Below are 16,490 nucleotides of genomic sequence, written 5' to 3'. Positions count from 1 at the left end.
CACCTTTTCCTTTCCTCCAGAGATGTTGTTTGACCCGCTGAATTACTCCAGTGTTTTGTGTCTATCTTTGGTTATAAACCAGCATCTGCAGTTCCTTCCTACACAGAATCAAGGCTGAGACTGATGTTCATTGCATGAAAGGATGGGGAGAATATAAATACAAGCTTGGGGTATAGGTTTAACTCTCATCACACTGAATGGTAGAACAGGCCCTCGGGGCCGAATGGCTATATGTTGCTCCTACTTCTTCTAATCTGATGATAGACGCTGGTTTGGACAGATACCCAGAGCGCTGTTGTCTCTGCAGAAACCTGTCTTGTGGGGTTGGCTGTAATCAGGATCCACTTTTTCAGTTATGTTCATAGACGACCTATCTTCTGTCTTGTTTGTTATTCACTCAATGTAATAAAACGCATCAAACACAGTGGTTTGTCTTTGTCAAACAAGGAATATTTGATGGGAACCACACCCACCAATGAACCAATCCCAGCATCATTATTTGTCAATGCTTTCATACAAGCCAGTTCAAAATTATTCTCCCATGAGTTATTAAAGCATAGAAACAGGCCATTCGGCCCATTGAGTACATGCTGGTCAACGATCATCTGTTCACACTAATTCTATCCCACTTTTGCACCCATTCCCTACACACTGGTTGCAATTTTGCAGTTTACCTACAACTTGCACGTCTTTGGGATGTGGGAGGAAATCGGAGTACCCGGAGGAAACCCACACGATCGCAGGAAGAACGTGCAAACGCCACATAGACAAGATCATTTCAGATCAATGCAAGTTATAGTGTGATCAGGATATCTGCTGCTATCACAGTGAGTTTCTTTTCCTAATCAGGGGAAGCACCATTTCCAGATTATTCTGCTTGTGAGCGGAGGTGATGGCAGCAGACAGGGACACCCTCATGTGTTCACATCTGTGATATAAATTGGAACATGTAGTAACAGATCTTCAAAGCTGATTGATACCACATGTTGACTCAGCAAGGCCACCAGCATAATCAAGGACAAGTCTCACCTGGCCACTCCATCTTCTCCCCTCTACCATCAGGCAAGAGGTATAGAAGTGTGAAAACACACATCTCCAGATTCAGGGACAGTTTCTTCCCAGCTGTTATCAGGCAACTGAGCCATCCTACCAACAGCCAGAGAGAGCAGCCCTGACCTACTATCTACCTCATTGGAAAACCTCGGACTATCTTTCATTGGACCTTACTGGCTTTATCTTGCACTAAACATTATTCACGTAATTCCCTTTACCATATATCTGTACACTGTGAACGGCTCGATTGTAAACATGTATTGTCTTTCCGCTGACTGGTTAGCATGCAACAAAAGCTCTTCACTGTACCTCACATAACAATAAACTAAACTCAATCTGAAAACAGCAAGGAGGATGTGTGTGCACCAATCTGTTCACAAACACCAAACTGGGGCGATGAACAGGAGGCATCCCATTAACCTGACAGTATGCACTAGCTCTCTAAATGTATAACACAGGGCCTTACACCTATTGTGAATTATTTTGTAACAATGGCTTTCTTTGAGCAACAAGCACGTCTAAACACAAATTAAATCAAGGATTACAATCCCTGGTAAATCTCGGTGCCAAGATCACTAACCATCCATACAGATAGACAAAAATGCTGGAGAAACTCAATGGGTGAGGCAGCATCTATGGAGCGTTTCGGGTCGAGACCCTTCTCCATCCATACAGAGTCTTTTACACCCTTGATCCGTAAAGCCTTCCATGCAGAACCTCCTGAGTTATCTTCTGGGGATCCAGTAGATTCCATCCATTCATTAATCTTGTTTTCGAAACCTCCCCGTCTAGTGTGCCTATTAATCTCTGAGATACAACCTATTGCTTCAGAGACCAGTCACCGTATGTTAGATCATCTTCAGGCGAGTTTCTGGAAAATTGCTCAGGGTCCACCTTGCTGTTAATGGTCAGGCTGTAAACGGATGCTTTAGACTTTAGAGATACAGCGCGGACCCAGGCCCTTCAATGCACCAAGTCCGCGCCGACCAGCGATCACCCCTCACACTAACACTATCCTACACACGAGAGACAATTTACATTTTATTACAAAGAGTGGACGTCTGCTCAAAAAATTGGATTGCACAGGTTTTTGTGGTCTCAAAATGTGGCTGTGTTTGGTACATCCCAAAACAGTGTTATGATGGTTAAATCCAGAAGCAAATTTAAAGCAGGAGAACATGGATATCAGCCTCGGGAGAGAGATCTTGATGACTTCTTATGAAAATCATCATTTAATTTAGGAATCCCTTATCTCCTGTGCTGCTGATACTTGTTGAGAGGGGCTGCGTTCAACTGGGGCTCAGGAGTGGAAAGAAGGGGCTGAGGTGAGGGGGGTACAGACTTGAGCAACATTCTTGTACCATGAGGTTCACAAGCTCATAAGGGATCACTCATCTTCAAACCCCCTCACTGACTTCCAGACCCCCGCACTGATCTCCACTTTAGCTTAGCCGGACACTGCAAGTTGGAGCAGTGGGAAATCAACAGATCTTGCGGTTACAAAAGGTGGACGGCTGTACCTGGGATCTTGTAGGAATCACCCCCACCTCAATCGATACAATCTGAAAATGCTGGTAAGTTTCAACAGGTCTGGTAGCAGATAAACAGTTTCAAGTCTAGCCCGCTTCACCCTATGTGAGAAAGATCAAACATCTGCTGAGATAGCCGAGAGATTGGGGGATAATGATGGGTGCAGCAAAGGGCATTTCCCTGATAGGGTGTCCCAGGGTGGTCTAATGTTGTAGATGTCTCAGGATAATGCCTGAGTGTTGCACACTTGAAGAAGGTCACTGCCTGTAAAAGTTCCAGTGTCCTTTCTCTTCAGATATAAGGCACTAATGGCACAGCACAGAGCCACTGGGAGTCAAGAGTCAAGTCAAGAACGTTTTATTGTCATGTGTCCCAGATAGGACCATGAAATTCTTGCTTGCTGCAGCACAACAGAATATGTAAACATGGTACATAACGGGGGAAAACAAGTTCAGTGTGTATATATACACGTGCACACATAATCAATAAATGCGCACACAACAGATTTAGATAATTAGGACTGGATAATGTGTATAAAAATTGGACTTCGACAATAATTCAGATAATTAAAATGTATCAGCTGTACAGGAGGTGGATGATCAGCTAAGGACATTTAAGGACAAAAGACATTTTCACCCAGAGAGTTGTGAATCTGCCACAGAAGGCAGTGGAGGCCAATTCACTGGATGGTTTCAAGAGAGAGGTGGAGTTAAATTTAGCTCTTTGGGCTAAGGGAATCAAGGGATATGGGGGAAAAGCCGGAATGGGGTACTGATTTTGGATGATCAGCCATAATCATATTGAATGGCAGTGCTGGCTCGAAGGGCCGAATGGCCTCCTCCTGCACCTATTTTCTATGTTTCTAAGGGCACCTTATCAATCGAAAGAGTAATTATAAGATTGTGCATTCTGAGCCATATCTCACCATTGGAAGAAATTTATTGCAACATTTACTACCCTCCCACGATATCTAATTGCCTGCGTCCAACGTCATAGCCTGGCTATACCATTGCAACATCCAGACTTCAAACAACTCTACGAGGATCGTAGAGAGATAGGAAATGTGTGGAGTGTTTAACATGCATAGTGAGAATTAGCCAGATCAATGGTTATTGCCTTAACCATCCTTGTGTTTCCACTGACCAGTCAATCTTCACTCTGATCAGGGACAAGTGATTGATTGTTGTCTTATGACGCTCTGATGATCATTTACTTTCCTCAATGACTTTAGCAGGTTCCTTGTGACCATATTAGTCTATCTTGTGTCTGCAGCTGCCACATGTGATGCCCTCTCTTCACACCACAATCCTCAACACATCATGCATAGACACAAAAAGCTGGAGTAACTTGGTGGGTCAGGGAGCATCTCTGGCGAGAAGGAATGGGTGACGTTTCGGGTCGAAACCTTCTTCAGACTTCTATATCATGCATTGTCACCCTCCTGATGGGAAGTTTCTAATTCAATGCATGGCAGCATTCTACTTCCTTAGAAGGCTCAGGATGTTCAGCATGTCCCCAACAACTCTCCCCAACTTCTACAGATGCGCCGTGGGAGCATTTTATCGGGATGCATCATGGCATGGATTGGGAACGGCCACATCCAAGACCACAGGAAAATGCAATGAATTATGGACACAGCCCAGCCCATCACGCACACCAACCAACCTCCTTTCCATTGACTCCATTCACAAGTCATGCTGCCTCGGCAAGGACACCAGCATGATTAAGGATGAGTCGGACCTCGGCTGAGGTGGGAGATTGCAACATTCACGTGGTCCGCCCTGTTTCGACGCATGCAATCAACCTGGCGTGCACAATCAAATAAGATCAAATAGAACAAGTTGTCCTACAACTTTAGGCTGTGCACGCCATACGCAAGAAGAACAAGTAGCAACCCCACCACTTCCTCTCCTCCCCTGTCCCATCAGGTAATACATACAGAAGTGTTCAAACACACAACTCTAGATTCAGGGACTTTTTTTCCCCATCTGTAATCTGGCAAATGAACCATCCCACCAACAACTAGAGGGCGGTCCTGAGCCACTATATACCTCATTGGAGACTCTCAGACTATCTCTAATCAGACCCTGCTGGACTTTATCTTGCAGTAAACGTTACTCCCTTTATCATGTACCTGTCCACTGTGGACGGCTCGATTGTAACCATGCATTGTCTTTCCACTGACTGGTTAGCATGCAACAAAAGCTTTTCACTGTACCTTGGTACATGTGACAATAAACTAAACTGAACTGAACTAAATTAAACTAAGTTAAAATAAAGTAAACTAAACTGAAACTAAACATGTGGATTTGGTGATTTTTCAGGCTTGAGTTACAGTATTCCTGGTTTAGTTGCCTGAATTCAATAGTTAAATTCACTTGTTCCTCTGACCTCTCCAACGACCCCCTGAGATGGTTCCATCAGAAGGATGAGGACCAGAAAAGTCACCATGTTTTGTGAATCTGAGGCCGCTGCACCTCCACCCCCCACTTCTGGTTGCACAAGAGTAATTACACACAGCACAGAATGTTGGGCTTTGAGACGGCTTTGATGCCATATGGTGAAGTGAAGAGGTAGAGAGGATTAATGAAGCACTCTCAGATTGGGGTCAAAGCAGCTGTAGGTTCAGATGCCAGATACTGAGAAGGAGAGGGATAGTGCAGACACAACATGGGAAAGACAAATGAGAAAGGGGGAATTAATAGGCAGCAGGATGTTGTAGAGAGATGAGGAAATCGCACAGTTACAGGGGAAACCTGGCAGGCAGTTGAGGACACTAAAGCACTATAGCTTCCTTTGGAACAGACAACGATGGGTGAAGATACACAACACCACAACTCACTCTCTGCACCTCAGTACAGGAGCCCCTCAGGGCTGCGTCTTGTCACCCTGGTTATTCTCACTCTATACAAATCAACTCACATCCCAGTATAGTTCAGTCAAAATATACAAATACGCAGATGACACAACCATCATAGGTCTCATCTCTAACAACAACAAAACAGAATACCACACTCAAACACACAAAGCAGTCACTTGGTGCACAGACAATAACCTCCTACTCAACACATCAATAACCCATGAACTTATCATCGACCTTAGACGTAAGGCACAACCCAAGACCCCCCTACTAATCTCCGGCGAACCCATATCCACCACTGACTCATTCAAATTTCTTGGCACTCACATAAGCAATAACCTCAAATGGAAAACCAATTCAGATCACATTTATAAAAAAGCCAACCAAAGACTCTTCTTTCTCCGTCAGCTCAAGAAGTTCAGAGTGAGGAAACATCTCCTAATCCGATTTTACACAGCCATCATCTAAAGCATGCTCACTTCATCAATAACAGTTTGGTACAGCAGTTTAGACACTCACTCCCGTAATAAACTACAGCGCATTGTCAACAAAGTATCCAAAATCATCAGCACCCCCCTCCCATCAATAGAATCGCTCAATCTCAAACGGTCCGTGTCAAGGGTGAAGACAATCATTTCTGATCCCTCCCACCCAGCTCACCACATCTTCCACCTGCTGCCCTCAGGGAGGCGCTACAGCTCACCGCCCGCCAAAACATCACGATTTAAAAACAGTTTCTATCCACGTGCAATTCGAACTCTGAACTCTCTATGATAATATCACAAAGCCACCTCGTGCATGTACTCTATACTGTATGTTGTTTGTGTTTTATGTTATGTTTGACGAGAATCAGCTTATTGTGTAACATCCTGTACTGAATATGAATTCCACCAGCTTGACTGTGTGGTCATTAAATAATCTTGAATCTTGAATCTTGAATCTTAAAGGGCCTGTCCCACTATACAAGTTTACCCAAGAGCTCTCCCGAGTTTTAAAACAAAATCAAACTCGTGGTAAGTACGTTGAATGTACGTAGTGGGTACGTCGGAGCTTGGGAGCTCTCTTAGCGGCTCGTAACGCTAACGGCAGGTACTCGGGAAACGCGGTAAGCTCGTGAAGTTTTTTCAACGTGTTGGAAAAATGTCCACGAGAGCCCCGAGTACCTACGAGCGGCTATTACCGTAATTCTCCGAGTTCGAATCAGGGGAAATGCGGAAGAACTCTTGAATTACCTCGTACAGTGGGACAGGTCCTTAAATCACCTTTGTTTAAATCTCCCAAGTCAAATGTAAAATCAACGGTGGTGCAGCGGTACCGTTGCTGTCTCACAGCGCCGGAGACCCAAGTTCCAACTTCACCACGGGTGCTGTCTGCCCATAACCTGCGTGGGTTTTTTCCAAGTGATCAGTTTTCCTCCCACACTCCAAAAACGTACAGGTTTGCAGGTTAATTGGTTTGGTATGATTATAAATTGTCTCTAGTGTGTGTAGGATAGCGTCAGTGTGCGGGAATTTCTGGTCAGCACGGACTTGGTGGGCCGAAGGGCCTGTTTCCGCACTGTGTCTCTAAACTAAACTGAATGAAACTAAACATCATTCAGAATTTTAATGCTGCTCCTGTAACTGCGGGAGTCAATGCTGACATTATCAATGGGCATTTCACCTGAACTACTGATGATTAATATCAAGACCGGTCACATAGAACCATTTTACATTTTCCTTGATCATCGGCTGCTTTGATCTGTCGTTTAACACCTTATGCCCCTGTCCCACTTAGGAAACCTGAACGGAAACCTCTGGAGACTTTGCGCCCCACCCAAGGTTTCCGAGCGGTTCCCGGAGGTTCCAGGTGGTTGCTGGAGGTTGCAGGTCGTGGAAACAGGTAGGGAGACTGACAAAAACCTCCGGGAACCGCACGGAAACCTTGGGTGGGGCACAAAGTCTCCAGAGGTTTCCGTTCAGGTTTCCTAAGTGGGACAGGGGCATTACCCTTCCATATCTATTGTCTCCCTCTCCCCTGACTCTCAGTCTGAAGAAGGGTCTCGACCCAAAATGTCACCTATTCCTTCTCTCCAGAGATGCTGCCTATCCCGCAGAGACACTCCAGCATTTTGTGTCTACCATCTGCACATAAGTTCATTCTTGTTCTGGAACTGTGACATAAATCTTCTTATCTATTAAAGGCACCAGGAGAACACAGGACTCCGCTGGCAATTAAATTTTATGTGTGGGTGTCACAGTGTAATGAAAGACGAGCGATACATGATGTTTACACCAATCCTCTTACATCAGGTGACTTAATCACCATGCAAAAATGCTTTAAAAGCTGCCAGGTTCCATTGTTCATCAAAAACCCCCACGCAGACATCTCCAGCTCAGCATCGGATCACAGTTCACCATGAAAACTGCTTTCTCTCTTATTGTGGCGATCAGTTGCTTGTCCGGTATTTTGACAAATGTTATGGTTCAAGTAAGTGTACAAATGCTCTTAATACGACTGTCAAGACTTAGAGAGTGTAATCACTATTCTGCAGCTAAGCAAAATATAAGAACTTATTCAGGTTTTAATTGCATTGCTAGAAATATTTCAGAATATATTTTTGTGTGGTCCATAGGGAAATATTTCACCTTTAATTATGGGGATGGGGAGATAGAGAGAGGGAGAGAGAGTGGGAAGGGAGAGTGGCTAATGATCTGAGTTAATGCCATTCATTTGCCAGCACTAGATCCATCACTTTCTGGCTGATTGTAATGTGATTCTAGCTACAACAGGGTATTGCTCCATGAGTGTATGTGGAAGATGAGTTGTGAGAATGCCATGGGATCGCACTGCTCTGGTGCTGTCTTGAGGGAGCACTGCCCTGGCAAAGGCTTCGTCTTTCTCAACCTGTTGCAGATACATGCATAAAGTTCCATGGCACCACTGAAAGACAAAGCCACATATTCCCAATTTACTCATCAACTTTCCCACATCAACTCACTCCCCAGCGAGTTGATGAAGGAATATTAAACTTATTTAACGAGTTGAGGAAGGAATATTAAGTTGAGGCAAGATGTTTGCCTCAGTCTTTCAAATGTTTTGAGATGCTGGTTTATACCAAAGATAGACACAAAGTGCTGGAGGAACACAGCAGGTCAGGCGGCATCTCTGGAGCAAAAGGATGGGTGATGTTTTGGGTCAGGACCCTTTTTCAGACTGAAAGTGGGGATTCGGTGGTGGGGGGGGGAGGATAGGGGTAGCCTGCAAACATTTGCCGACTAGGTCCTTTGGGTGCATGAGGGTGTGATGGAGTCTTATCAATGCAGCTTCCTCTCTGGGGCAGTTCTTCCGACACATCCCTCTCCCTCATAGTTTACTGAGACATTTAAAATGAGAGTAAAACAAACTCAATGTGCTGAAGTTACTCAACGAGTCAGGCAGCATCTCTGGAGAAAATGGATAGGTGATGCTTCGGGTTGGGACCCTTCTTCAGAAATAGAATTTGAAGAAGAGACCCGACCCGAAACGTCACCTACCCATGTTGTCCAGAGGTGCTACCTGACCCGCTGAGTTGCCCCAGCACTCTGAACCAGCATCTGCAGTTCCTTGTTTCGCAATTAAAATGAGATGATGGCCAGTGGAATGAAGCCACGCTGAGATTACCTTGGCTCCATCAGCGGGATTATCTTCTGATTGATAAAAGCTTCCAACTAGATCAACATGGGATTTATTTAATAAGCACTAAAAGTGAGCGAGTATTCTCAATGGCGGGCGGTATAGAACTGTAAAATGAATGTTACATTTCTTGTAACTTTTCCGTCTCAATTCTATGTCAGGCTCTTCAGTACGACTAACGCCTGCTGTGTTTCTCTGTTTTGCTAAGGATGGGAACTACACCTTTCCCTTGAAGGACGTGAAACAGTTGTGGACACTGATGAACACATTGCCAAATGATGACCCAGCAGTTGTCAATGGCTCCTCACATAGTCTCTGCCTTTCCTCCAATCTACCCAAAGTGTTTCAAACAGTTTGTCTCTCGACTGATGCCGCTCAGGTTTTGCACAGGCTGGGTGAGTGGCATTGTATTGCAGTCGCACTTAATTGGATGGAATAACATCCAGTCAGACCAGAAAAGTTTACTGGAGAAACTCAGTGGGTGCAGCAGCATCTCTGGAGTGAAGGAAATAGGCAACGTTTCGGGCCGAAACCCTGAAGGGTTTCGGCCTGAAACGTTGCCTATTTCCTTCGCTCCAGAGATGCTGCTGCACCCGCTGAGTTTCTCCAGCATTTTTGTGTACCTTCGATTTTCCAGCATCTGCAGTTCCTTCTTAAACAATACAAGTTTACTTCTTGATTATTAAATTAATGTGGTAAGGTGGAATTAGGTAGTCCAAGAGAGAGAAAGTGGCATAGAGTGATAGAAAGAGAGAGGGAGGAGAGGGGGAGGAGGATGATGGAGAGGGAGAGAGACGGGGATGAGGAGGGGTGGGGGGTGGGGAGGGAGGGGGAGGGGGAGGAAGTGGGAGGGAGGAGAGGGGGAGGGGGAGAGGGATAAGGAGAGGGGGAGAGGGAGAGGGGTGAAGAGGAGGGGAGAGGGAGAGGGATGAGGGAGAGGGGGAGAGGGAGAGAGGAAGGGAGGGAGAGGGGGGAGAGGGAGAGGGAGAGAGGGAGAGGGAGAGAGGGGGAGAGAAGGAGGGGGAGGGAGGGAGAGAGGGACAGGGAGAGGGAGAGGGAGAGAGAGAGGGAGGGGGAGACAGAGGGAGGGGGAGGGAGAGAGGAGAGGGAGATGGAGGGAGAGGGAGAGGGAGGGACAGAGGATGGGAGGGGGAGAGGGAGGAAGTGGGAGGGAGAGGGAGAGGGAGGGAGAGGGACAGGGAATCTGAGGGAGAGGGAGGGAGAGGGACATGGAGAGGGAGGAGAGGGAGAGGGAGAGGGAGGAGGGAGAGAGGGGGAGGGGGAGAGGGAAAGGACACTTTGAGAGAAAGCAAGGTTGGTTACCAGTTGCTGAGAGACCATTTTCTAGTCTTAATAATCTGCAGCTCTTTGATTTTTGCAGGTGGCAGGAAGACTGCAGATGATGCGACACTAGGCTGGGCAAGAGTGTCACATCCTCTGCAGTCTTTCAGCGGCCTACACAAATATCATAAAGCTGCAGTTTTTTAACATTACAAATTGTTCTGTCTGCAACTGTGCAAGTGAGGGAGGCCTGAGAACTCTGGGATCTTGTGTTAGGATTCGATACATTCAGAGAGGAATGATGGAGACACAAGATACTGCTGGCGCTGGAGCCTTGAGCAAAGCACGTTATGCCGGAGGGAATTTGCAGGTCAGGCAACACCTGGGGATAAATGGACAGGCAGTGTTTTGGGAAACATCGCCTGACCTTTCCATCCTCAGATGCTGTCAGAACCGCCGAGTTCCTCCAGCACTTTGCCTTTTGCTAGAGAAAGAAGATTGTTGACAATGGCGTCCAAGCGAGGAACTCTGAGGAAACTCTGAGGACAGATTGAGGGCCAGGAGAAGGCGCAAGGCAACGAGAATGTCAGGGCTATCACGGGAGGAAAGCTGACCCCAGTGTGTGAGGAACTTCAATGAAAGGGTCTGGATCTTGTTCTGTTCTATGTTTTGGTTCACTAAACCCACGGTGTACCTCAGCTCAGTTGAGTGAGCCAGTGATATTTCCATGCACTAAAGGCTGCTTACATTTGGATTGTGATAGATTTCTTTTTCCTTTCCTCCTACAGAGAAAATGGCAGTGAAATCCGATGATTGTGAAATCTGCGTGCACCCTGCCTGTACTGACTGTTAATCTGTGGCACAGAGGTGGAGTTGCTGCCTTACAGCTCCAGATACCCGGGTTCCTTCCCGAATATGGGTGCCGCCTGTCTGGAGTTTGTACGTTCTCCCCGTGACCTGCGTGTGCTTTCTCCGAGATCTCCAGTTTCCTCCCACACTCCAAAGACATATAGGTTTGTAGGCTAATTGGATTGGTAAGTTGTAAATTGCCCCTAGTGTGTGCAGGACAGCGTTAGTGTGTGGGGGTCGCTGGTTGGCACAGACTCAGTGGGCCAAAGGGCCTGTTTCTGCACTGTATCTCTAAACTACACTAGACAAAGTGTCCACCACCTCCCATGGCAGCAATGGTTGAGAATAATTGAACAAAATTAGAAGAGTAGCAAGATGATGAATATCTAAATCCACCCAGTCTTCCTGTTAGTAAGTGTTGGAACTCCCATTCATCTCAAGCAAATTGGTTGCTGCATACTAGTGTTTGTCCCCATCCTCAAACCTGCCAGGTGAATAGGTGACTATTAGAGGGACCACTGCCAAAGCTATAAATGGTCTCTCCATTCTACACCTACAACATTATAACCTTCACCTCACCACTAACTCTCAGCAATGCTTTAGATAATTTGTTGCTCCCTGGTAGTTTCCTTAGGAGGAGAAACTTTAGTAATCTTGAATGGACTCAGGTAGTTGCTCACTGATGGTTCGATTTGTCGAGATTTACTGAAAGCAAAGTTGTTATTTATGTTTATAGGCATGCTTTTTTTCTCTGTTTATATTTGCTATACATTTTGATATAATAAAAGTCATCAAAATCAACATTGTGTCGTCTTTCAAGAAACAGATATCAACTTCACCGTCTGACTGTCCAATCCAGCAATGTTGCATGTTTTATATCTCAATCTACATAAGATTTTTTTTTTAATTTTCATTGAATTTCAATTCGGAAGGCAGCTGAAGTTACAATTTAACATCTGACTGTAAAGCAGGCGTTGTAGTGTTACCAGGGTATTCTGCTCCTTATCTGAGAATAACATTATCAGTGGCACTTTGTCCCGTACCAGGGAGAGACTGTTACAGGGCACTCAGCTTATTTTCAGAATAACGTATGAATAACAACACTCAATACTGATCTATGATGAACGCAACCATGCCTCCATTTGCCACGCAAGTAGTTAGCGAGGCCCACCATATTTCAACCAAAATATGAGCACGACAGTTTTGAGCACAAGCGTTTTCCTCTCTTTCCTTATTTCTTTTATACCACACTGTGCATCTAACCGGGCTAATGACGGAGGAGCTGAAAGCGAGAGTACATTGACTTTAAATACAAAGACAGACTACTGTCTGAATGGTGGAAGATTGGAAAAGGGGGAGACATGGAGAGCTGGGCAACCTTGTGCACCAGTAGATCAGGTGCAGCAAGCAGCAGGGTTGACAAATGTCATGTTGGCTCTCGGTGCATTGTGATTTGTGCGTGAGGCAGCTGCGCATAACCTGGGTGAGACACAATCTGGAGCCACAGTGTTGTACAGCACAGAAACAGGCCCTTCGACCCATCACCTACATGCCAACCTTCTTGCCCATTTACACTAATCCCATTTGCCCACATGAGGATCATATCCTTTGATGCCCTGGCCTACTTGTTTATGTCAAAATGCTTCTTAAACGTACCAATTATATCTGATTCCACCTCCTCTGGCAGTGCTTTCTAGATATCAATTGCTCACCATGTGATCATTTTACCCCTCAAATCCCCATGAAAACCCCCCCTTCTTCTCACCTTAAGTATCTACACATTTTTGACAGCCAACACTGTAAAGAAAGATTCTATCTACTCTGTCTGGGTGCAGTCTTCACCACGCCATGAAAAACAAGCCCAAGCCCAGCCTTTGCAAACTCCATCCTAATTTGGTGTGAAGTTTTTGTCTCTTTATGTTCTTGCCACAGAGAGCGGAACAAACGTTTAACTGGAATGGTGGAATAGATGTACACGTAGAAATTTGGGTTCCTTAGACTGGAGTTTCAAAGATTGTGAGGGGATCTCAACAAAACCTATAAAATTCAAACAGAATCCACAGTGACTCAGTAATTTTGACTTTTAACTGGGTTACCCATAGAAGATAGTGGAAGGGAGTGGTGGAAGGGTATTATTCTGGTTGGAGGTCTGTGGCCTGTGGAGTTCTGCAGGGATCTATGCTTGAGCACCTGTCCTTTGCAATATATATGAATGACTTGGACGTAGAGTAAATATTCATGGGTTGGTTAGTAAGACAACACCAAAATTGGTAGTCTGAAGAAGGGGTCTTGACCCGAAACGTCACCAATTCCTTCTCTCCAGAGATGCTGCCTGAGTTATTCCAGCATTTTACGTCTACCAAAATTGGTAAAGCTGGAAAGAGTAAGGAAGGGTGTCACTGAGTACAGTGGAATATAGATCAGTTACAGATATGAGTGAAGAAATGATAGATGGAGTTTACTATGAGCAAGTTGGAGGTGTTATGCTTTGCAGGGTCAAATGTAAGGGGGAAATATATAATTAATAGCAAGTTCCTTATTAGTTGTGTTGCACCGAGTGATCTTAGGATTTCACATAACTTGCTGAAAGTGGCAACGTAAGGAGATAGAGTGCTTTATAACATTTTGGCTAGGCCATATTTTGAACATTGAGTGCAGTTCTGGTCGCCCCATTACAGCGAGGAGTTGTGGCATTTGGAGAGGTTTACCAGAATGTTGCCTGGATCAGAGGATATTAGCCAAAAGGAGAGGTTGAAAAAACTTGGATTGGTTTCTCAGGAATGGCAGAGTTTGAAAGGAGATCTGATATGTTTATAAAATGTTGGGAGGCATCGATAGACAGTCAGAACCTTACCCCCAGGGTGGAAATATCCAGGACAAGAGGGCATATCTTTGATGTCAGTGGGGGACTTTTTAAGGGTAGTGCAATGCAAGTTTATACACTGAAAGTGGTGGGTGCCTGGGGTGGTGGTGGAACTAGGTATGATTGCAGCAATTACAAGGTTTTTTTGGAGAGGCACGTGGATATGTACGAAATAGAGGAATATGGATCACTAGCAGACCGAGGAGATTAGTTTAACTTGGAGACATGCAGGGTGTTTGGCAGTTAGATGGAGTAACTGTTATTTGCACTTTATCAGTTTATTTATTCATGTGTGTATATATTTATATTATGGTATATGGACACACTGATCTGTTTTGTAGTAAATGCCTACTATGTTCTGTGTGCTGAAGCAAAGCAAGAATTTAATTGTCCTATCAGGGACACATGACAATATACTCACTTGAACTTGAACTTGAACTTGTAAGTGACAAAAGCTAGAGGTTAAATGGACACAAAGGGGAATCAGATATGGAAAGAGTAGGAGGACTGAAATGTAAAGGGAGGTAAAAGGATGGTTGAGGGATGATTAAAGGGAATTGTGGGACTCGGGAATGGGAGATGGGCATGTGGAGAAGGGGGAAAGAGCAGAGTGGCTCTGATAGTGGGAGATGTGTGGGAGATGTGTGCACACTGGGATGTGGGGCAGGGGAAAGAAAGGGAGGGAGAGGAGTTACTTCTTCAGATTGAAGAATGTGTTGCTCATATTGTTGGGTTGCGGGCTACCCAAAAGGAACATGGGGTGCTGTTCTTCCAGAGTGGCCTCACTCTGACAATGTGTTCAATATGTGTAGGAAGGAACTGCAGACGCTGGTTTACACCAAAGATAGACATAAAATGCTGGAGTAACTCAGCTTTCATCGCAAAGATGTTTAGAAATACTAGATGTGGATATGGCTTTGGTGGGAGCCGGAACGTCACCTATTCCTTTTCTCCAGAGATGCTGCCTGATGCGCTGAGTTACAGTACTTTTTGTGTCTATCTAGAGTGTGATAGAACTACCTATGACTAATCCGCGAGTTCAGAAGAGTTTGCCCTAGACTCATACTCGCAGCATGGTCGACATGAGGTCCTAGGAGGTTCTAGGAGGTCTTTGTAACTCTCCTTCATGCTCGAGAGTAGTCCCCGCGTACTCGAGGCCTCAGCTGGGTCGCGGCGTATTTTTCAACATGCTGAAAAATGCCTGTGAGTAAAAAAAGGTCGCCATGGAAATAATCAATTTTTTTTACTCGTAGGTTTAGTCGTAGTAGGTCGTAGCAGGTCAGCATGTTAATCGTAGGTAATCGAGGTAGTCGAAGGTCGTCGTAGATAGTCTTCAACATAGTCTAAGGGAGGGAGGTCGAAGGAGATCGAAGGAGGTCTTCAACATGACAGTTTTTCAAAGTCTCCTAAACTCTTCTAAATGCGCGGATTAGATCGCCGCAGTGGGCCAGCCCGTTTCCTTTGCCTGGATGACTATAACTCAACTAATACACATTCTGGGTTACCACCAGAAACATTCAGCCACTCCAGGTCTGCTCCCACCAAAGCCACGTCCACATTTAATATTTCTAAACATCTTTGCAATAAAAGCCAACATGCTTTAACGACATGGTACCTCCCTGTTTGTTTGCACAAGGAAGCCAGATTTCATGATACACTTCAGTTAATAGTCAGCCACCATTTAATTTGGTTTAGAGATACAACGTGAAAACAGGCCCTTTGGCCCATCGAGTCAGCGCCAACCAGCGATCACCCATACATTAGTTCTATGTTATCCTAGTTTTGCATTCTACACACTAGGGTAAATTTACAGAAGACAGTCAAAACCTGCACGTCTTAGGAATGTGGGAGGAGACCGGCGCACCCGGAGAAAACCCACGTGGTCATAGGAAGAATATACAAACTCCGTACAAACAGCGCCCCCAGTCAGGATCAAACCCAGGTCTCTGGTGCTATAAGGCAGTAACCCTGCCGCTGCGCCACCGTGCCGTGGTACAGATGTTATCACACTTCAGTTGTAACTGCAGCACGCACACTGTTCCAAGGCGCTAGTGTGGATATTTACGAACAAATTTGAGTGAACCACTTTTTAACGAAAGTGGAGTTCATCATTACCTTAACATGAAGATCAAGAGCATGGAATTGCAGGCCATAATGGTTTTGTTCCACACAAGCTACTTCTCACCTTGACTTGTACTGTCCTATCAGCACGCTATTCCAGTCTCGGGATTACTTCTCCTCACCACACTTCTGCTCTCTTCATCTGTGCTAATTTCCTCTCCCACTCCATGCGATAGTGAGTTCCCATCTGCAACCATTCTCTAAGGACAGGTCATTCTCGCAAATGTCTATATTGGTTTATTGTTTGCTGTCTTATCCTTATGCCTCCTGGTCTTGGAT

General features: G+C 45.2%; 1 protein-coding gene across 1 annotated transcript; it reads left to right on the top strand.

The window, feature by feature from the left end:
* Positions 1-7,803: 7,803 nt before the first annotated feature.
* On the top strand, positions 7,804-12,022 carry LOC129711423 (guanylin-like). Its single transcript, XM_055659032.1, has 3 exons — positions 7,804-7,912; positions 9,306-9,492; positions 11,167-12,022. Exons 1-3 carry the CDS (start codon positions 7,841-7,843, stop codon positions 11,229-11,231), a joined length of 324 nt encoding a protein of 107 aa, XP_055515007.1. The 5' UTR covers positions 7,804-7,840; the 3' UTR covers positions 11,232-12,022.
* Positions 12,023-16,490: the final 4,468 nt, after the last annotated feature.

Source organism: Leucoraja erinacea, chromosome 30 (assembly GCF_028641065.1).
Source record: "Leucoraja erinacea ecotype New England chromosome 30, Leri_hhj_1, whole genome shotgun sequence".
NCBI classification, from domain to species: domain Eukaryota; kingdom Metazoa; phylum Chordata; class Chondrichthyes; order Rajiformes; family Rajidae; genus Leucoraja; species Leucoraja erinaceus.
Note: the sequence above shows the minus strand (reverse complement) of the source record. Positions and strands in the feature narration are given on the sequence as shown.